General features: G+C 37.4%; 1 protein-coding gene across 4 annotated transcripts in view; it reads right to left on the reverse strand.

Annotated features, from left to right (window-relative positions):
* Window positions 1-23,248, reverse strand: part of LOC117416074 (apoptotic protease-activating factor 1-like) — a 74,065-nt gene that overhangs the window by 26,887 nt on the left and 23,930 nt on the right. For 3 of the 4 annotated variants that reach the window (XM_034027113.3, XM_034027114.3, XM_034027112.3), the window contains exons 18-25: window positions 20,589-20,717; window positions 19,956-20,081; window positions 18,792-18,911; window positions 18,423-18,548; window positions 13,210-13,326; window positions 9,246-9,371; window positions 8,829-8,948; window positions 2,235-2,360 (exon numbers count right to left, since the gene is read on the reverse strand). In XM_034027113.3, coding sequence (XP_033883004.3) covers window positions 2,235-2,360; window positions 8,829-8,948; window positions 9,246-9,371; window positions 13,210-13,326; window positions 18,423-18,548; window positions 18,792-18,911; window positions 19,956-20,081; window positions 20,589-20,717 — 990 coding nt within the window. The remainder of the gene's footprint in view (window positions 1-2,234; window positions 2,361-8,828; window positions 8,949-9,245; window positions 9,372-13,209; window positions 13,327-18,422; window positions 18,549-18,791; window positions 18,912-19,955; window positions 20,082-20,588; window positions 20,718-23,248) is intronic. The other variant, XM_034027115.3, reaches the window with a different exon arrangement.

A 23,248-nucleotide genomic window follows, 5' to 3' on the forward strand; every position in this document is an offset into this window, starting at 1 on the left:
CAAAAGAAGTCTCTTATGATGCCATTGCTATATACTGTAGATACTCATATAGTTACAATTGATTCTATGATTATACATGTTATGGAGGCGAGGCTAATGGGTCGGTTGTTATCCTGTTTACACCTTATCTCCCTTTTTAAAAACATGGGTACTACATTTGCAACGTGCCAGTCAGCTGGGACATCTCCTGTCTTGATTGATTTGTAAAACAAATCTTTGCCAGTGGCTTGGTGATGACTTCCCTAGTTTCCTTAAGCACTATTGGGTATATGCCGTCCAGATCAGGGGCTTTGTTAGTCTTGAGAGCCCCTATTCCTCTTAGTACTTTGGTTTGATGTATGCTAAATTCATCTAGGATTGTTTGAGGACTGTCTGTGATGGGGCATGCTGTTGACATCCTCCCTGGTGAAACCTTGTACAAAGCAGACATTCAGTAAGTATGTTATTGATTTGTTGTGAAACACAGTTGTTGTAAAGTGGAACAAGTATATTGCATGAAGTGGCCCTAAACTGTTTATTTTTATTGGACAACACCAATAATCATAGGTGACCTAGAGAATCATGCAGCACAACAGTATACCAAATGTGTAGATAATACTCCCAAAGACTGTTAATTTGTTATTACTATAGATTTAAGAACATTAAAAATGTATTATTTCAAATCCTGCAATATAGTGACACATTTTATACAGGACAATAGAGTCCAAAACAAAATAAAGTAAAACTATGTATAACATTATCAACAGGTTACTGGATTATACTTGTGTATGCAAAATTTCGAATAAAACAACCTGGGTTATAGGAATCCTCAAAAGACAGAGACGTCTTCAAATTTTCACTCACAACTGAAGACGCAGCATTTTAATTATACAGGGTATTTCTCTTGACAGCTAAACTGATGATCTCAGAAATACAATGAAGATAATGTGTTCTATAATGAAGCTGCATAAGCTGTTTTATAATGAAGTTCACTCACATGACTCATTAATTAACAATTAATAATGACATTACGTGTATGTCTCACAATGATGAATATTTATGTAATTTGCTTTATGCTTCATACAATCGTTAGCAAATAATTACCCATTTGTGTCTAAACAAATTGAAATGCAATTCCCAATACATAAATATAAAATGTAAACATGTTTTATCAAAGTAAAATCCAGACAGAAATTGGCATGCTAGTACTTGTACCAGATACCCTTACATCAAAGCTTCTGTGTTCTTACAGTATTGATTGTAAAATAGGAATACTAAGCTATTTTGTAAAAATATGTTTTAATCTTGTTTTAAAAACAGTAAGTCCCAGCTTCCCTGATAATTTAGGAGCTTTACAAGCAAAAGCCCTCTCATATTATTTGTATACAATTCCTCCTGAGAAGCTAGTGGCGTACATCTGCAGCAAAATCTGTTCCCCCTAGAGTGGCCTATAGTCATCACCATCACCATATATATATATATATATATATAAAAAAAAAATCAATTCATTCATATATTGTATATCAATCCCCATATAATCCCCAAACAATAAAGTACTGAATAAGAACCACTGTGACCTTTTTCAAACTACCGAATGTGCTCAATGACCTATGAAACATATTGCCTGTACTAAAAGATTGGCCCCAAACAAATAACTTTAGAATGTGCTCTCCCATATGGAGTACTATTTCAGCATTTTATGACGAGCACCACATAACACAAGATCTTCATTTTTGTCTTTTGGCGCCAACATTTTTGTTGAATAGGTCATATAGGCATCCGATGCAATACTAATACATTACTCCATAATGGTCAATACTTTCATCATAAATTGTAAATGGTCTTTTACCAAAACCAATATGTTGGGATTATCTGATGACCTTTTTTTAATAGGTCACCTATTATTATTATTATTATTGTTATACATTTGTATGTAAAATAATGTGATATCTTGTAAAAATTGTAAGTCGCCCTGGATAAGGGCGTCTGCTAAGAAATAAATAATAATAATAATAATAATAATAATAATAATAATAATAATATAAAATGATTGTGCATGACCTTATTTTTTATAATTATATCGGACAACAAATTCAACTACTTATACTTCAATATAAGCATTATGCAATATATAAGTGTTTATTTTACACTATATAGTATGTCCATCCATTTTTTTAAGCATGTCCCTGATTAGTTTCCAAGCAGCTTTTACATCAAAATTAATAAATTGTAATACGATTAACTTCTTCACTCACCTTGGCACTTTTGTCTGCAGAGGCAGATGAAAATGTACGTCCGTTAGGTGACACATCACAAGACAGAACTGCCCCTTGATGGCAGGAGTAGTCCTGGATCATCTCACCAGTGACGATGTCCCAGACCTGAAACAAACAGTTTTTTCTTAAATATTTTTAATAAAAAATTTAATATTTTTCTTAAAGATATTTCCCAACATAAAACCAATGTCACCTTACAATAATTGATTTTGAGTTTCAGTTTTTTAAAATAAAATATCAAACAGAACAAAATTTCAATGTACCATTTGTAATTCAGTAATAAGAGAGAATTGGTCAGGGGTCTATATACAGACGTGCTCAAATTTGTTGGTACCCTTACAGCTCATTGAAATAATGCTTCATTCCTCCTGAAAAGTGATGAAATTAAAAGCTATTTTATCATGTATACTTGCATGCCTTTGGTATGTCATAGAATAAAGCAAAGAAGCTGTGAAAAGAGATGAATTATTGCTTATTCTACAAAGATATTCTAAAATGGCCTGGACACATTTGTTGGTACCCCTTAGAAAAGATAATAAATAATTGGATTATAGTGATACTTCAAACTAATTAGTTTCTTTAATTAGTATCACACATGTCTCCAATCTTGTAATCAGTCATTCAGCCTATTTAAATGGAGAAAAGTAGTCACTGTGCTGTTTGGTATCATTGTGTGCACCACACTGAACATGGACCAGAGAAAGCAAAGGAGAGAGTTGTCTGAGGAGATCAGAAAGAAAATAATAGACAAGCATGGTAAAGGTAAAGGCTACAAGACCATCTCCAAGCAGCTTGATGTTCCTGTGACATCAAGGTCCATGGAACTGTAGGCAACCTCCCTGGGCACGGCCGCAAGAGGAAAATCGACCCCAGATTGAACAGAAGGATAGTGCGAATGGTAGAAAAAGAACCAAGGATAACTGCCAAAGAGATACAAGCTGAATTCCAAGGTGAAGGTACGTCAGTTTCTGATCGCATCATCCGTCGCTTTTTGAGCGAAAGTGGGCTCCATGGAAGAAGACCCAGGAGGACTCCACTTTTGACAGAAAAACATAAAAAAGCCAGACTGGAATTTGCTAAAATGCATATTGACAAGCCACAATCCTTCTGGGAGAATGTCCTTTGGACAGATGAGTCAAAACTGGAGCTTTTTGGCAAGTCACATCAGCTCTATGTTCACAGACGAAAAAATGAAGCTTTCAAAGAAAAGAACACCATACCTACAGTGAAACATGGAGGAGGCTCGGTTATGTTTTGGGGCTGCTTTGCTGCGCCTGGCACAGGGTGCCTTGAATCTGTGCAGGGCACAATGAAATCTCAAGACTATCAAGGCATTCTGGAGCGAAATGTACTGCCCAGTGTCAGAAAGCTCTGTCTCAGTCGCAGGTCATGGGTCCTCCAACAGGATAATGACCCAAAACACACAGCTAAAAGCACCCAAGAATGGATAAGAACAAAACATTGGACTATTCTGAAGTGGCCCTCTATGAGTCCTGATCTGAATCCTATCGAACATCTATGGAAAGAGCTGAAACTTACAGTCTGGAGAAGGCACCCATCAAACCTGAGACAGCTGGAGCAGTTTGCTCAGGAAGAATAGGCCAAACTACCTGTTAACAGGTGCAGAAGTCTCATTGAGAGCTACAGAAAACGTTTGATTGCAATGATTGCCTCTAAAGGTTGTGCAACAAAATATTAGGCTAGCGGTCCCATCATTTTTGTCCATGCCATTTTCATTTGATTTATTATTTACAATATTATGTTGAATAAAAAATCAAAAGCAAAGTCTGATTTCTATTAAATATGGAATAAACAATGGTGGATGCCAATTACTTTTGTCAGTTTCAAGTAATTTCAGAGAAAATTGTGCATTCTTCGTTTTTTGTGGAGGGGTACCAACACATTTGAGCACGTCTGTATAAAATGAGGAATATTTTGGTACATGTTAGATTTATTACCTATTTTAAGTTCAGTCAGGGTTTTAAGTCAATTAATTTATAAAAGTAAATTACATTGAAAATGTTAAATTTGAAGACTGGGCCACTATTTTCACCCGAAACGGTGCTAGTACTGCTGTTTTTGTAAAAGATGTGGAGTATTCATCTGTAAAACCAAAATATTGATGCAAATGTCAAGCTTGATTCCCTGTGTAGTCAAGACCTTTTGTTTATTTCATTTCACCCTTCTTGTACAGTAGGGGAGGCCTCTTTAATTCTCTTTCATCTGGGTATGCGCACAGGCTCCACAGAATTAATTCTAGGGGGGTGCAAGGTGTTAAAGTAGTCAGGTAACTTGGTTTTGTATTGCATAATAATTCTTCTAAGTCTCATTTACATTAACAGCTCAGACTTAAGCTAAAATCCGATGAAAACCAATACTGTAAAATGTGCCTCCATTAGGGGTTCTGTTTGTAATTTGATTTAAATATAGATGCTCAGAAATTGTATCCTGCAAAGGAGTAAATAAAAAAAAAATTGTTTTGAGAGAGTAGCTCATACCCAAACGGCAATAAACAGTGGTAACCCTAGCCTCCACATTGACTCCGATTATCAAATTCAGACTAACGAACGTTGGAAGAAATACAGAGTAAAATGATTTAAATCAAATTGGTAATAAGGTACCTTACTGGTCTGGGTTTCTTTGCGCTCCAGGTTGTTTGAATGTGTGAGTTCTTTCATTTCGCACTGCCTTTCTCTCCCTGTGGTCTGCACACTTAACGCACAATTTATTTCCCACCAGCAAAAAAAAAAAAAAAGTCCTGCCCAAGAATCTCTGGACAGCCAGCTTGTTATCCTTTTAATGAGCTTAGTGTGCTTTCCTACGGCTTTCAAAAGTATTATATCATCACCAGAATAGATGACTTCTCTGTGCTACTGCATACCACTAACAGAGAGTTAAGGCAGGGCTAAGGAAAGGCTTTAAAAATAACTAATATAGATTTTTTTTTGTTTTCTCACTATTTATTATTTAAGATGTGTAAAGTAAATTACTAACAATTAATTAAGATTGGGTCATTTTATATGCATTCTGAGACCAAAAAGGTCAAATTTCAGTGTAATGCATTTTAACAAGACCAATATCTATTTACGTATTTGTTCTTAACCATTTATTTGGTCTGAAAAAGCTGACTGTACATTGAATTTTGTTTTGTGAACTTTAGCAAAGACATACCTCATTGTTTTTTTGCATAAACATCTTAGAAAAAAAACTTTTGTGTTAAATCTATAAATTTGTCTGCTTTCTTTAGCCTTCTATGGCATACAGAATAAAAAGTAATATGGCGACCTTTCAATTTTATAGCTTTAAAACATTTCTTTACATCTATTATTTGAAACAAAACAAAAAAAAATGGCATGTCTTCTGGCAAAATATTGATATAATGAACTATATGCAGTAAACAGCACTCATGAGTAAGGGTCAGTCAGCACACGGATTTCCTACAAGAAATAATTTTTTAGGAATTAAAAAATGTTCTCTATATCTGTGTGCCTCATAGTTACTCTGTGTTTTAGAAACAGTATTAGCCCATTCAGTCCATCATTTTTGACCACTTTTTACAATTACTGGCAGCACATTTCGTGTTGACATCGTAGCAGGATTTCTGAGGACTGCCTGCTGTAGAGTGGTGTTTTTTTTTTCCCCAGTGTCTTTTTTGCATATATGGGATATGATCGCTCGTTGTGATCACTTCAACTTTCTCTGCTGGCACATGTGTGATGGAGGACGTTTTTTCTAAACGGAATGAGGTTTAAAAAACATTTGGAAGCAAACTTTCCTTTCACTCTGGGCACTGACATCTTCTTCACGCGTGCTGTCAGAAATGCCGTAAATAATACAAAACACAACGCAAAGCGTATGCAAATTAGCTAAATGGTAATGATTCATCACGCACGTTTGACCTTTCCTTCGCCCTACCTTAAATGAACATAATATTCTTCTCAGGAGTCATTTACTCGCCAGCATCCGTGTTTTCGTCGTGTTTAACTGCAACTCCCCTTTTAAAATGACCCTGAGCACAGTTTAATGTATTTTGGTTTCTGAATTAAAACAGAGAAACTGTTAATTGAGTCTGCCTACTTGATTCTCCTTGGGCAGTCCTGTCTCCTCTCATATTCTTGTGTCTCAATTCACGGCAGGCTGATTTAGTTACGTATGCATTTTCATAAATCCCATATACCATTTTTAATATCACTGTTTGTATTTTTTCTGTTTTTTATTCTTCTTTTCTATGAAATTTTATGAAAATGGTTCAACTCATTAATTCATACTATCATATCTACAGTATGTACAGTGCTTGCAACTATATTCCAGTTTACATTACAATATAAAAATGTATTAAACAGCAGCAGAGCCTGAACACTTGCTATGATTTATGAGGAAACCAACAGTTCCCCTGAATTACATTTATGTCCCTTTAGAGAGTGGGATCATTACAGAGCCTAAAGATCCCTATAAATTTGTATACTTTTTATGCAAGTATTCAAATGTTAATGGGTTCTTCCTTCAACTTAAATTGGACATTATTTGATGTGGTGTTTAATCATTAAATCTTAAAGCATTATAAAGGGCAACAGCAAATGTTAGTTTACAGATGAAATCTAAAGATTTGACCATTGTTCTAGTGCACATAATTTAAGTATTGAAATGTAATGTCTAAGACTAGATGAGATGGTAAACTTGAAAAGTCAAGTCGACTATACAAGCAAGTCATGGCATGTCTGGGTCCCACCATGAACATTTTTAATACATTCTGCTATTAAAGTTAATCTTTGTAATGTGCAATTAAAAAAAGCAGTCATATTTTTCAGTGTGCCACTGAGAGGGTCAGAAATAAGTCCCAGGTCCTAGCTTGAAAAAAAGTATCTGGAAAAATGGTACAGCTCATACCAGTATCAAAACACTTTCAAGCATGGTGTCCTGACATTGATACTCAAGATTTATGGTTTTATGTTAAAAACGCATCTGCTGTGAAAACAGAGCCTTACATCTATTGGCATGTATTTAGCGCAATACATTATTTTATTGCAGTTTAACTCTTAAGGAACCTTAGTTATAGGCACAAACATTTAGGTGCAATATTCTGAATGTTGCCAGTTACCAGCTAGCAAAGTCAATAATAGCTATAGCTATGCTCCAGAAACCAATAATTTATAGTACTGAAACTCAGCTATTGATTAGAACTATATTTTCATTTGACGGCACAGCAGTGTAAAGACTCCACAAACCAGTAATCATTCTATTTCACTCATGAAAAACTCTGCAGTTTAATTTATAGATTAAACAGATTATACAACAAACATAATTCTTTTAAAACAACGTCATTGACTGAGCCCCGTTAGGACATACTAGAATTACTACGGTATGTTGTTTTAACACATTACTCTGGATGCTCACAACCTTTATCTGTTGTGAAGAGAGGGGGTGGTGGGGAGGGGGTGGGGGGGCAGCGACAGCTGATGCTGACATGAGAATGTTCCTGTCAGCTTCAAAAAAATTACAGCTAGAAGAAAACCTTCAGGTCCCAACAAAAGCCTTTGGCGCAACTATTCAACCATTGTAAGTCGCCCTGGATAAGGGCGTCTGCTAAGAAATAAATAATAATAATAATAATAATTCTGGAGCCTTGGTGCCCACTCCATCTGTATCTACCTAGTGGATGGATAGTGGGCTTTGGTCCACAGAGTTGCAAATCACTCGCCTTTTAGGAAAACAAGTGGTAATCTATTCAATCTCAAAATGTTAATCTATTCAATCTGACATTTTCAATCAGGATTTTAACATTTCAAACATTCTGTAAGAACCTTCTTGATTAATTTTGACAAGTAGTGGGCTGACCTACAACATGTGTGATTGTAGGGAAGTAATTCATACTCTGTGGGAGAGAGATTGTTGTGTGATGAATAATTATAAGCATTTCTAATTAAAGTTTGGACTAACAGCATGCTGTGTGTCAAAGTGCGCTGTATTAGTCACATTTTATGCATTGAAAAATCTTCAATCAAACATCTTAAACAAGATGTGTCAACAACATTAGCATTTAAATGCGAACCAGTTAGACACAATGTAATTATAAGCAACATTATTTACTCATATCTGCTTGATGTAGTCATGCAGTTTAATAAACTTCCTGTATATTTTAACTTGGTTCTGAAGTTTGCAATGACATTGCCATGCAAGGTGCTTTACAAGTGAAAACCATTATTATACATATTCTTATTTGGAACAAAATTATATTTATGAAATGTATGATATTTATAATGACATTTCATTCCTAAAAAAAACCTAAACACATGTAACATTGCCTTGTTAAACTATTAAAACTATGTGGTTCTAAATACTAATCAACACCAACGTCAAAAGGTTACACATTCCTGAGGTCACAATTTTTTTCTTAAATAAATTTCTTAAATAAATAAACATTCTTTAGCCTGTTGGACTTAGGGAACAGAAAAGGAATGGAACTAGCATTGAAGACTGAATTGTACTCACTTCCTTCTCTTACGTATTTAAAGACTTGTGAACAGATTTCACTATCCAGACTATTATTTTATAGTTACCACAGCATTTTATTACCTTAACAGTTCCATCAAAGGACCAGGACAAGAGCCTTGAACTATCCAGCAGCCTGAATCTCTTTACCCGTTCACTGTGTCCTTTCAGCACCTTGCATTCCAAAGACTTCCAGTCCCATACCTGCAGTCAAAGGGAGGAGAAACACAATGCAGTACATTACTGTATTTCTAGATTAAATTGAAAGGTAAATTGAATATTTCATGTGAAAAAAATCAGATATCACTAATTAATGTTGTATTTGCTACAAATAAGATCAAATATGTTAAAAAAAAAAATCTTGAATCTTCTAATATATATATTATGTTTTGTTTTACTAAATGTTGCTCTTAACAGTTACTTTGCAGCTGTACACATAATGACTTGTGTTCACAATTCAATGCTGTTTTTGAATATGTTAAAGGATGATACATTACTAACCCTAACAGTTGTATCTTCGGAGCAGGTTATAAGTGTCTGTCCATCAGGTGTAAACTGGCAATGCAAGACAGTTTTTGTGTGTCCTGTTAAAGTGCATAGGGTATTACCACTGGGAATTTCCAAAACCTGAAGAAAAAAAAAGCAATGACAAAAACGATGTAGAATTTAACAGTAGCATGCATGCATGCATATATATATATATAGTTTTATCATTTTCCTCCATATTCTAAAATTCTACCCAATTTGTAATCCCCTATTCAAATGTTGTTTCCCTGTTGTAACCCACTTACCAATCAGGAGGACTGACTATCAATGGGAGACCTCCTAGCTTGTCACCTCTTTTCAACCTTTTGACATATAGGCGGCTATATTCCCAGATTGTGACATTGGCAGTAACTTGTCGTAAACAATTTTGCAACTGAATAAGTGGTTCTTTAGATTGTGTGTATGTAAAACACTAAAGTGTTTGGCTGCCTCAAATATATCCCTGTTGCTGGGGGTATGCATCAAATACAATAGACGTCTGCACACGAAAGAACTGGTGCGCACTAAGTGCAAATTACATTGCATTACTTTTTCACACCTGTCAAAATCTGTTGCAAAGCTTTGTTATATACTGTAGCTGCATTTGAATGGATTGTGTATTTATAAATACTTGGCATTGAACTGCATGACACAGCATTAAAAATGGTGTGGCACTGCAGATGAAGTACTTGTGCATCAAAACATAAATATGTACACCTTCTAGAAGTGAGGACTACAGCACTGTGTACTGTGCATGTAACATTAATGAACACATTTACTAGGTTGTATGCATGACTCTAATCCATGGGTGAAAATGGCCAATGATCATTATGACTGAAATTCCTGGGGCAAAACCAATCTTTAGGCCGGGTCGTGGCCAAAGCTCTGGGGTTGTACATGCTCTCAGATGCATTGTGAGCCATTTGGGACCACTTTCTAAGAACATTTGAACTTGACTTTGTAGAAAAAGAAATTCACATGAAGCTAGTTACAAACATAGTTTTTGAAATGCAATGTTTGCTCCAGGACTTGCTGATTGAGGGCCAATTTGGCTCCCTACCAAAATTTTAGGGGGATATTTTCTTTAGTGAGAGGGTGAATATGATTTATGATTTTATGATTTAGAATTCAACACAACCACAGTATTTGTATACTGACCTTGTGTTTCTGAAGAACAACAACAAAATTAAAATTTAAAAACAGGTTTCATTTAGTCAGTAAGAATTAGGTCTTCTGAAATTACCTTGTTAAAAAAAAAACATGGGAGAAACATTTTTGCAGCTCTTGTGCAGAAGTTTCTTTCCTTTTCATTTGTGAACTTTGTCAGGGCCTTGCCATAATCAAACTCCTTCCAGTGAGGTCCCTCAACTCTTATGACAAGGGTGCAGTCTGTCACTTGACAGTCTATTCCTGTCTTCAGACTTTGAACCCTGAAGCCCCTTCCAACAAGACTTAAATATTTTTTAAACACACACATATATTTCCAAATTATATTATAAACCTCCATTGTAAAAATGAAGTACAATAAATAAAAACAAAGATATAAAGTTGCAAAGTGTTTATCTTCTATATGCTCCAAAAGAATAAAAATAAATAAAAAAAATACCACGCAATCTGTATTGTTAATATGTGAAGTAACGTTATTAGAAAAATAATTAGCGTTACAATAAATAAATAAATAAAATGTCACGCATCATAGCTTGAAAAATGACATATTGACGTACATTATTCATATAAAAGTAAACATGAAGTTTAAAAAATGTAGTGTTTTTAAAATGAAGGAGCTGGAGCTGTGGTTTTTGTTTCACAACCGTTACTGCACTTTAACGGTAAGTATACACTTCAAACTAAACAACAAATAGTACGCATTTCTCACACTGTCTTGCTCTGTCACTCTCTCTCTCTCTAGTTCAAAACTAATCGATCACCACTTGACAGTTCAGGTATAAATAAACCAGGCAGGCATGACTGTTTTGGTCTAGCAGACATACGTTTACATTATGTCTCACTGTGTTTCATTGCCCGGTGGAGCATTCTCAATATCAGCATTTCGTTCCGAGGTAGATTCCTTTGGACACCTGACTATGAATGTTGTTGTTTTTTTTTTTTTAGAAACACAAACTTGGCAACACATGTTGTTGCTGTCCTCATCATGTTTCTGCGCTTTCATTAATCGCAGTAGAAGCCGTTTGACTGCTTTGGAAGTGCGAGTGCGGCTGGGATATCTTAATGGCAGCGCTCCTGTGTCATAAACCCGACGCATGTTGAGAGATGGAGTTCGCTGATCTAAATATAGTTTATTTTTAGATCAGTGATGGAGCTTCGAATGTAGGAGGATTCGCTCCATGTTGACACTTTGCACACACCAGACCCCCCCCCCCCCCCCACAAAACAACAAATGACTAGTGAAGGCCAGACAGACTTGTTGATATGGAGAAATGGTGGCATCTGTGCTCAAAGAAATAAGATTACTCAAACAAGCAATAACTTGAAATGCACGTTATGAAAGCTGTTTTGCTACGAACAGTAAATGTGTTTAACAGCAGAACAGGCAACAGTGTGCATTTACTGTTAGTAACTCATTACTTAAACAAAACAAAACACAAGATTGCCAATGGCTACATTCAACAACTATTATGAATGTACAATTTTACCACAGTGGGTAACATAGGTCTCTGTCACTATGGTGGGCATGTTAGCCTAGCTCAGTTATTCACAAATAGTCGTCCCAGTGTGCTAACCCTGTTTTAGGCTCTCGAGTAAGAATCCCTCACTCAGACCTGGCAAAGATTCCAGTAGAATGTGCAGCGGGTGTTCTTATTGTTATATGTTTTCGTGGCAGGTAGTTCAGTTAAAGATTCTGTGACTGGCAACAAAACATATACAGTGAAACCAGGACAACTGATAACTAAAGGGACTGAACATTTAGGGCTGCTTTAAGGCTGTTGATTTACTGTCCTAAAATGTCCTGGCTACCAAGAGAAGTTAATCACTGAGACCACATTTTCTTTGACACAAGTTTTACCTTACTTAAAAGATACATAAAGACCTTTTTATTTTATTTATGTTACATGTTCCCATGCGTTGCTACAACTGTTTACGTAAGGTGTGTGTATTGTTTTAATTTATTATTATTTTTTTTTACATTTTGACCACTTTTTTAAACTTTTAAATTGCATTCCCTGCCTCAAGATGGCTTCCAATGTACCTGAATGGACCTCTCAGAATGACATTTCCCATTTCAGTGCAGAAATAGATAAAAAAAAAAGTACATACTGCTTTCAGCTTAAACAGAACTGTAACTGCTTTTCGCATAATGCGTTTTGTGCTTATCTATCTATAAATGTTGTTGTTGTTATTATTATTATTATTATTATTATTATTATTATTATTATTATTATTATTATAGTTTATTTGGCAGACACCTTTATCCAAGGCGACTTACAGGTGAATATATGCACACACTTTAAAACTTGTGCTGTATTAGTATAAGTGCATAAACTAAAGTACTACAGCAGAATACAGCTATGGCCAAAAGTTTTATATCAACCTATAGAATGAACACATTTTGCTGCATAAAGTCGAATGAAACCTGCTGAATAATGTTACAGTATCATATTGAATTACATAACGCTTTGTAGTTTTCCATAAACTTAATGAAAAACTAACACATTTAGAAATGTGAAAATCTAACTTGACATTTTAAAACATTAAATACTGTACTACTGTTATGGCTTTCGGTAGACTTTTGCAATATCATTTTTGTAGTCAATTTGATTATATGATGTTAAATAAAAGTTATTATGTCATTATGTTCATATAGTTTATTTTTTATTATGTCTCAATTCTAAAATTCTAGGTGACCTCAAACTTCTGGCCACAGCTGCAGTATATGCAGAGTAAGCATTAGTGTTGTGAGATGCAGGAGCTGTCCTCACACCTTTACTGTGCCATTCTCTAGTCCTAGTGCTGTTAAGAGGCTCTGCTGGAGTGTCAGAAGCTGCAGTGTCCACCAGCCAATGTTCCTTAGTACCTGCTTGGGGGACATCACACCTGCCTACAATAAAATATATAAAAACAATGGAAACATTTAAAGGCTTCTGTAGATGTGTTCTCTTTTTTTTTCAAAATGCTAACAAATAGCCTGGGGAATGGCAACGGAATATAATAGCACAGGGGCATCCATTTCCAGCTTCAAACAAAACTAGGTGGCACACAAGGTACTAAATAAAAGCATAATGAAGCAAATTCCATTTTGTTTCAATGCAGAAAACTCAGAAACTGGTACATGTCTGTCTCTAACCCGTCATGCTGTGTATAACTACAAGTTAGAGGCATTAAAATACAGGGCCTAAGGAAATGGTTGAAGGTTTTACGACACACACCACAATCTAGTTCATTCCGAGCAAATAATTTAAATGGTGGCTAATAAATGAAGACAAAATCATAATCATATGCTCCTTGCTATTACTAGAAGGGAACTGCAAATCTGAAGGCACTGGAAGTTCATCTGAATAGGGCAGTGTCATTATCACTCAAAAAAGAAATATTTTACTATTAAAGTCTTCTTCTAAAGTATGTTTACCATAATTGTTTTAAATATAACGCATACTTATGCATGTTTGGGTTTGCTTACATCTACTACCCCATGAAAACCATCATAGTAAACATCACAGATTATTATTAGTTGAGTACACCAAGCACCTTATATATAACACATAATCTGCTGGCAGATGTTGGTCAACGGCTTATTTTTCCACCTGAGATTGCCACCACTAACCTTCGACCAGATATTGTCTTGTGGTCTGGATCAGCACGCCTTGTTCACCTGGTAGAGTTAACAGTGCCATGGGAGGACGCTGTAGATGAGGCGTATGAGAGGAAGAAACTGCGGTATGCTCAACTAGCCACTGAAGCGGAACAGCGAGGATGGAGAGTTCGGGTTTACCCAGTGGAAGTGGGTTGTCGAGGATTTGTGTCACACTCTACAACCCGGTTTCTCAGAGACGTCGGATTCAGTGGCCAAGAGTTGCGTCGCACAGTGAAGAACTTATCTGAAGCAGCAGAGAGGAGCAGCAACTGGCTGTGGTTGAGACGGAAAGATTCTGGCTGGGGACAGGTAAGTAAGCTGGGCTGAGTTGAGTGGGGGACGGAGGGGGGTGATGCTGGGACGCCAGAATCACCGTCGAGCCCTCTTGAGGTGTCGTGGGCTAGTCGACGAAACACTGAGGATGGAAGGTGCCCACTTGAAAACCCCAGAGATGTACCCTACTTAGCTCAATCCAGACGGTTGTCATGCTGATGCGCTGGGGAGGCCGCACTTTGGTTGATCCCCGGAGCCAGCATCGCAGCCGTTGTGTGTGCTGATGCGCCAGGGAGGCAAAATAAGCTGATCCCTGGAGCCAGCATTACACTTCAGCCATTAACACCAGACAGAAGGATATCTACATCATCATATGGAAGGAAACGTAAATGGATGGAGATGCATATGGATCACATTAGTTTACTGTAAAGCTACGTCTTAGTTGGTGCTTATCTTGGCGAGAGCCGAGTTCAAATCAGCATGAAGTTTTAACATCTACTCTCGTGTAATGGAAATCATGAAGATCTGGATACGTGCAGCTGGCAACAAGGGAAAGACCTTGTGACAGCCTGGAGAGACAGCTGACAGGAGGAAAGAGACCCCATTGGGGCTGGTAAGGGTTAGCTACCCTTGTCGGCAGTATCCAGCTCTGTGTTTACAGGATGCTGGAGACACCCGCCCAAGGCTTCTAAGAAATTAAAGAGAAAAATACCCCTAGAGTCTGCGAGAGCGGGGGCGGAAGATGACTCAACGTTGGACAACACGGTTAACGACTTAGGAACGGAAACGGATATGAGTATGGAGAGTACTTCACAAAAGACTAGTTCAAGATCTGCAGTTAACAAAGACATGGAACTCCAGGTTTGTGTCTGCGGCTGGAGCAAGGCGACAACGGTCAGGGGTTTGAAGATTCATCAAGGGAGAATGAAATGCTTGAGGGAGAAGGGACAAGGGCCTCGCATTGATCAGTACTTCTTACGAAGTCAGTCAAGTCAGTCGAATGAAATCCAGCGACAGGAAGCAAACCACAGTTCGCAGGATATCAGCACCCCTGTCATAGATGTGAGGAGGACTTGCATGGACACAGTTAGTGATGAACCTAATGATCCTTGTGAACCCGGTCAGACAAACCAGCATAAGAGAGAAAAGAACCTCAACGGGCACAAGCCTGGAGTTAAATGGCCAAGAGCTTGTGAGAAAACTGCATGGGACACAGTAAACACAGATCTCTGCGTTGCATTGGAAAGATTAAGTGGAACAGTTGAAAAGAAGCTGGATAAATTTGGGGACATCATCTACGCATATGGAAGTGAGAGGTTTGGAGTTGAAAAAAGGAAGGAAAAAGTACAAACTATTCCTGGAAAGTCTAGACGCCAGCAGGAGATTGAACGCTTAGTTAGAGAAAGGAGACAGCTGAGGAACCAATGGAGAAGAGCAGAACAAAGTCAGAAGGAGGGACTCAATCTCTTACAAAGGGTCATAAAAGATAAGCTTGCAACATTGCGCAGAGCTGAGCGCCTACGGAAACGCTACAAAAAGAAGGAGCGTGCGAGAGCTAACTTTTATAAAGACCCATTCAGACGTCGGATTCAGTGGCCAAGAGTTGCGTCGCACAGTGAAGAACTTATCTGAAGCAGCAGAGAGGAGCAGCAACTGGCTGTGGTTGAGACGGAAAGATTCTGGCTGGGGACAGGTAAGTAAGCTGGGCTGAGTTGAGTGGGGGACGGAGGGGGGTGATGCTGGGACGCCAGAATCACCGTCGAGCCCTCTTGAGGTGTTGTGGGCTAGTCGACGAAACACTGAGGATGGAAGGTGCCCACTTGAAAACCCCAGAGATGTACCCTACTTAGCTCAATCCAGACGGTTGTCATGCTGATGCGCTGGGGAGGCCGCACTTTGGTTGATCCCCGGAGCCAGCATCGCAGCCGTTGTGTGTGCTGATGCGCCAGGGAGGCAAAATAAGCTGATCCCTGGAGCCAGCATTACACTTCAGCCATTAACACCAGACAGAAGGATATCTACATCATCATATGGAAGGAAACGTAAATGGATGGAGATGCATATGGATCACATTAGTTTACTGTAAAGCTACGTCTTAGTTGGTGCTTATCTTGGCGAGAGCCGAGTTCAAATCAGCATGAAGTTTTAACATCTACTCTCGTGTAATGGAAATCATGTACAACATGCAGAAATAGACCCTACATTTGTAAAAGGATGAATGTGATACACAAAAATTTATGACATGTGTTTTTTTTCCTCCCACACATACAGTAGATAAACATCCTACAGCTGTACACTCCAACACATTCAATCACATGTACTTGCACACACCCATACAAATCAAATACATAGTCCTGAGTGGTCTGGTTTACACAGACTTTTGACAAAAGGGAAGTAACTTACTCAAGAACTACACATTTCTGAAATGTGATTAATAAACATACCAAGTTATATGACAAGGCCTATTCACCTTATTCTTTTTTTTTTTATGTCTTTAATAGGTTTTAAATAATTAAACCCAGTAACAAGTAACCCCAGTAACAAGTAGCTAGGGTGAAACTCACCTCTATGCCTGTGTTGTAAGGGTCGACTCGGAAGCCCTTAACACTCTAAAACCAGGGTTTTGAGGATCCACGACATTTAGTCTGTAGAACCTAGTGAAGGTATGGGGAGTAGCCCACACTTCTGCATTGCATGCGTCTTTGACAGATGCACCCTAGAAAAAAGCCCACGAAGTAGCCATGTCCCTGGTGGAATGGGCAGTCAGCTTTTCTGAAGGGGCAAGTTGGCCAGCTCATAGGCAGTCCTAAAAATGTCTGCTATCCATTTGGACAGCCTCTGCTTAGACAGGGCTTGACCATGGGACTTAGCAAACAAAAAAATTGTTCGGACTGCCTGCAACTTTTCGTCCTGTCAACATAACATGCTAGGGCGAACACTGGACAGAGTGTATGGGGCTACCACTCTCTGTCAGACTGGAAAGGAAGTGGATGGAAAGCCTCCAATTCCACAGACTGGTTGACATGAAATGCTGAGATAATGTTTGGCAAAAAAGCAGGATTGGTAAGGAGTGTAACCTTTGTCCTGCCTTCTGAAAAACCCTGTTAAACCAGGCCTGCAGAGGGCGCATGTGCAGGAGACCCAAAGGAAGTCTGGGAAGCTGCTGCCATCATGCTCAGAAGTTTCTGGAATGTTACTACCGTGAGTGCTCTGTTGAGCTGAAAAAGCTCCAAACAGGCAGCTATTCTCTGCACTCTGCCATCCGACAGAGTGGACAGTATGGACCTGGAGTCCAAGCACACTGGCTTTACCGCATGATTCACACATGGTCCTCTGCCTGTGCTGGAGCTTCCAGATAATTGAGCACTCTGATTACCTCTGGGTCTCAATGGGGCCAGGATAGCTTCCATGTACTTTGAGAAGTAATAACACAATTACAGTTCAGGAAATAAACATCTCCTTACTTAAAACGAGAATTTAAATTTAACTCCAGTCGGAGCTAAGTAGTCTGTGAGGAGAGCACAAGTCAGCCGAGTTCTGTTGCTTGATCCCTGGGAAGGAGCGATTCAAGCCGCTAGCTTCACGCGGGGCATAAGGCAGCTGTGGGACTTAACAAGCGACATGCTGTGGTGCACAATATACACATAATTAATAAAAAATATATATATATTACAGCGTAAATAAAATATTGCATACATTATTTAAAACACAATAATTAGCAAGAATTATACAGTCATAAGTAACAAGTACTTCCTTGATAACAGGCTCCTCCTGTCAGGTCAGATCCTGAAAGGAAAAATGCACTGAGATCTGTGCTTGCAATTCCTTTATACCCTCGGGAGCGGGCATGACTACATCACAGGCTCAGCCAAGCGGCTTAGGTATTGAATATTCAGGTTTCGGGGTCTTTACCCATTAGGTAATGGTTACATTTCATACTTGTATAAAGGATCACCTTGAGGATTAAGGGAAAACAGACAGAAATGGCTACTTATCATTCCTAGGCATTTGGCTATAAAAAAAAGCCCTAGGTGAGATTTAGGTGGACTAAGTGCATGAAAGCCATTTACCTTTACAGTTCCATCCTCTCGTGCCAAGACAGCAGCCTGAGGGTCTTTACTGAGACAGCAGCAGCGAATGCGAGACTCCTGTTCCTCAGACTGATATATCACTTCCCCTGTCTTTCCATTTCTCAGCTGACATGCAAGAAATTAAAAGAAACCTGGTTATTTCAGCCATGTAAGTACCTTCTAACCCCGTCACCATGTACTCAAACTTTCACATATTTATATGTATATTAAATGTATGAAATATATTTCTTTATTGTAATTAATGTTTATATATATATATATATATATATATATATATATATATATATATATATATATATATATATATATATATATATATAACCATTATTTTAACGGAGGAGGTTGTACCTGCAAACGTTTCCTGCTGTCAGGCGCTACCACACTAATTTCATTGTGGTGGAAAAGTACATCAGAGTCACGCTTCAAGGACACAGCAGATGATGGGTGCACTTTCTTGGTCTCCCAAAGCTGGCAGAAAATAATACAGCATTGAAGGCTTTAAAATAGATTTGGCTCCTAGATTACCTATAATCCTATAATGACTGGAAACTGCAAAAGGACAATATCCAGCACAATACCCTATATTATTATGACCAAGAAAGACTGAGTAAAATGGTCTTAGTAGCAAGCTGGTTCCAATAGGAGATCCTCAAGACTGTTTCAACCCCTTCCTAACTCACATAATGATACCACCACATACACTTTTAATCAGTACACTGATGAAAGCACCAAAATATTTTACTACTTTACTTAGGGATACTTCACCTCCAAATTCAAAGGGGACTGAATGAATGTGGTTAGACCAGTGAGTTGGTCACAATTGCTTAAGTTCAAAAACATCTTTCCCATTAAAGTTATAACTTGAAAAAAAGGACCTTAGATGACATTCATCGGGGCTGTGAGCAGTGAACAGAAATCCTTCACTTAACACATTTATTATCCCAGTGGCACTAATCTTTAAGACAGGAACCTGAGTATTGAGTGTTAATGGTTTAACACCACTTCATTTCCCCTCACCATTTTCAAACCACACACTTTAGAGACACAGCCGTACCCAGGAGGCTCAGTTTCACTTTAAATTTAGGCTGTGTTTACACTGGCCATTCAGAGGTAAAAACACTTTATTCTTTCTCCAATAAGTGCTTCACCAAAGACCATCACATATATTGACCATTAATACTATGCAGTCTTACACTTCTATCTATAAGGACTATCATGCCTAAGTATTTGGACTTTAATCCTGAAGACCTCATGATATGACATAACATAAATGTGGGGATTATGCATTATGCTGAATGATATATAACGAAGTAAAGGAAGACTCAGTAAAAGCAAACAAAGCAAGAAAACTCCAATTGCAGCATTTATGTAAAACAAGACATGCATATAAGTGTAAGTGCATTATATAAGATTTCAAATGATGGTTTTTTTCCTGCAGATTCTTTATTTGCACACATCTGTGCAGTTGTATGCATGTTTCAGAATAATAAGAGCTTGTTTTGAAGACCTTACCCTGACAGTCTGGTCATCGGAGGATGAGAGCAGTACTGATCCATCAGGAGAGAACCTCACACAGTGAACCCAGCTCAGGTGTCCACTACAATCAGCCACTTTCTTATTGGACTCAAGGTCCCATAACTAATGTGAACAATAGAAGGAACAATTAAATGAATACATCATTAGTTTAATAATACGGTAATCAAAAATGAACACACAGCATAAAGAAATTATTTTAAAAAAAATAAAAATAATAATAATAATAAAAAAAGTTACTTCTTTATAATTTATAATTATATAATTTATTTAGAAATAACTTGTTTCAGTTGAAATGTCATTTTAATTTAAAATATAAATATCTGTATCTTTTAATATATGTGTGATTTGTATGTATATGTGTGTTTTTATTGCTATTGCTTGGATGTATAATATTGTTTATCATTGAGTATGGTCTGTTTAGGTCTCCCTTTGTATTAGTGCTGCACTATTGAGATGTACCTATGCTGGCCCTGTGGGCACAAAGTGAAATAAATAAATAAATAAATAAATAAATAAATAAAATAAAATATTAATAATAATAATAATAATAATAATAATAATAATAATAATAATAATAATAATAATAATAATAAAAACAAATTCACAAACCTCTACAGTGTAATGGGACAGAGCTATAGCCACCAGTTGACTGCTGGGACAGAAGTCACAGGACTGAATGGTGCTATGCCGACCAGTTTTAATTTCTGACAGCAAGGTAGCGCTCTCTATGTCAAACACCTGGAGAAATTGAGGGGGGGGGGGGGGGGGAATACATTACTGTACATCACTGCAGAAACCTGATACCTGTGAAAGTGCAAACATAATGCTTAAATTGCTTATTAGTAAATCAAATAATTAATAATTTGTTTACCCATGTAATCCATCCATCCATTATCATTAACTGCTTACTCCTTTACAGGGTCGCGGTGAGCCGGAGCCTAACCCGGCACACACAGGGCGCAAGGCGAGACTACACCCTGGACAGGACGCCAGTCCATCACAGGGCACCACACACACACTCACACAGAGGGCAAATGTTTGTATAAATAAGGTGATCCTGGGTGGTGAAATGGTTAGTTACAGTTAATGTTGATGTAGGCGAGAGGTGGAGGATTTTCTGTGTTCCGTGCTGTCTCACCCTGTCTGCTTACGTGTGCCCGTGAGTGTTTGTACAGACCTTTTGTTTTGGCCATTGTGCCATTTAGTTTGTTAATGTGTTTTTGTTCTGTTTATTGTTTGTGTTTGGTTTATTTTATTTTGTTTAATAAACTTCGTGGTCTGAAGTCACCCATGACAGGCTACCAGTAACACCAAATAAATCATGCTGCTGCACTACACACATTACTGCACAATGCGAAAATACTAAAACATTAGTTTTAATTAAAACTATTTTTTTTTTTTTTTTTTTTTTTAACTATAGCCTACTTAAGAACATAAGAAAGTTTACAAACGAGAGGAGGCCATTCGGCCCATCTTGCTCGTTTGGTTGTTTGTAGCCTATTGATGCCAGAATCTCATCAAGCAGCTTCTTGAAGGATCCCAGGGTGTCAGCTTCAACAACATTACTGGGGAGTTGGTTCCAGACCCTCACAATTCTCTGTGTAAAAATGTGTCTCCTATTTTCTGTTCTGAATGCCCCTTTATCGAATCTCCATTTGTGACCCCTGGTCCTTGTTACTTAGTACACAATTAACACAAAGTAGATCATGGTGCCACATTGACAAGTTATGATACTATACATGTACTGCACACATTTTACAGAAATATTTCATTTTTAAACTTACATAGAAAATGTTACAGTGTACATGTGGCTGCAAGTAAAACACAGAGCCTACCTGTTACTTTTTTCTGTTGGTATGAGTCAGACTTTCTTTCCATTGCAAAAAGCAATTGGATTTCAAATTCAGAATTTGTATTATTGTAGTCCACATCTTGCGTTTCAAACCACTGGAGTTCATCAGTATTTCTGAAAGCTTCTTACTCTTTTCCAAGTGTTCGATCGCAGTTAGTTTAAACTCTGTAGAGTATGAGTTTATATGCCCTCTTTTAATCCCGTTTTTAATTTTAGCGATTTAATGAACTACTTGTATCTGTTCTGTTTATTTTTGTCCTACCTTTGGGGTCAAAATAATAATAAAAAAATGGTGTCTCTTTGGATCATGCAATTCCCGGTGACCTAGCGTCACATTAAATTGGTTATTATTGGGGGACATACGTTGTGTCTGGCATATTGAATATACAGCACAACAGTGTCAATATTAGCGAGGGACAACATAGTTTTCATTCTTTCAGACCACATCATAAAAAAACAGGTGAAAAAACGCTAAAATAAAAGTCGCTACATTTAAAAAATATATAAAACCTGTGGAATATTCGGTCCACTAAAATAAAGGGCTTTAGGTAATTTTTGCAAATAAGAAATTGCAGTGTCCAATGTGAAAATACAACACAAAATAATAAGTTAACATCCAAAGTAGAACTATAGCATTCAAATGTCCAATACAAAAAAATGGTGCGTTATAAGCTCTTGCAGTGTCTAAAAATATAACCAAAAAAAAAACCCACCAACAACATAATAAAAAATATGGATTGTACTGTAACAGGAAAGCGTAATCAATCAGACTGCAGAGTCTGTATCATTCGAACCGCGCCACGTCTTTGTTATCTTAACCGAAGATAACCCTAACCCTGAATCATTCAATGCATAGAGCAGCTTTTTCTATTCACATGAGCCACGATATTTTCCCTCAGGCATTATTTGCACATTGTTATTAAAACTCGGAAATTTATGGTGAAAAATGTACTTTTTGCTAAAAGTTGGGGAGGGGGCGTGATCGTTCAAACCAGGCGTTGACCTGGCAGAATCCGGTATTATGGCTTGCCTAACATTTGTAACATCTGAACAGCTTTATTTATCTTTCATCAATCTTCAGTAAGCAAAATACATTATAGTGCTCCCCCTTTGTAAAGCGACCCGTTATACTGCAGAACAGGTTATAAGGTGGTATGGTCATGGCTCCCATTTGTCCCATAATACCATTACACTAACACTAGTAATCTCGTTATAAGGCGGAACACAAATAGCACAGTCTCTTAACTATGGCTCCTGACTACAGTGTTATAAAGGGGGAGCACTGGATACACATGATTAGAACATGTTCAAATGTATTTTTAGCATACTTCACATAGCATTATCAGTAATAATAGCAAAACAAATGTATGTGATGTGTTATCGCTGTTTCAAACCAAAAAAGGTATCGTACATTTAG

Source organism: Acipenser ruthenus, chromosome 7 (genome assembly GCF_902713425.1).
Source record: "Acipenser ruthenus chromosome 7, fAciRut3.2 maternal haplotype, whole genome shotgun sequence".
NCBI classification, from domain to species: domain Eukaryota; kingdom Metazoa; phylum Chordata; class Actinopteri; order Acipenseriformes; family Acipenseridae; genus Acipenser; species Acipenser ruthenus.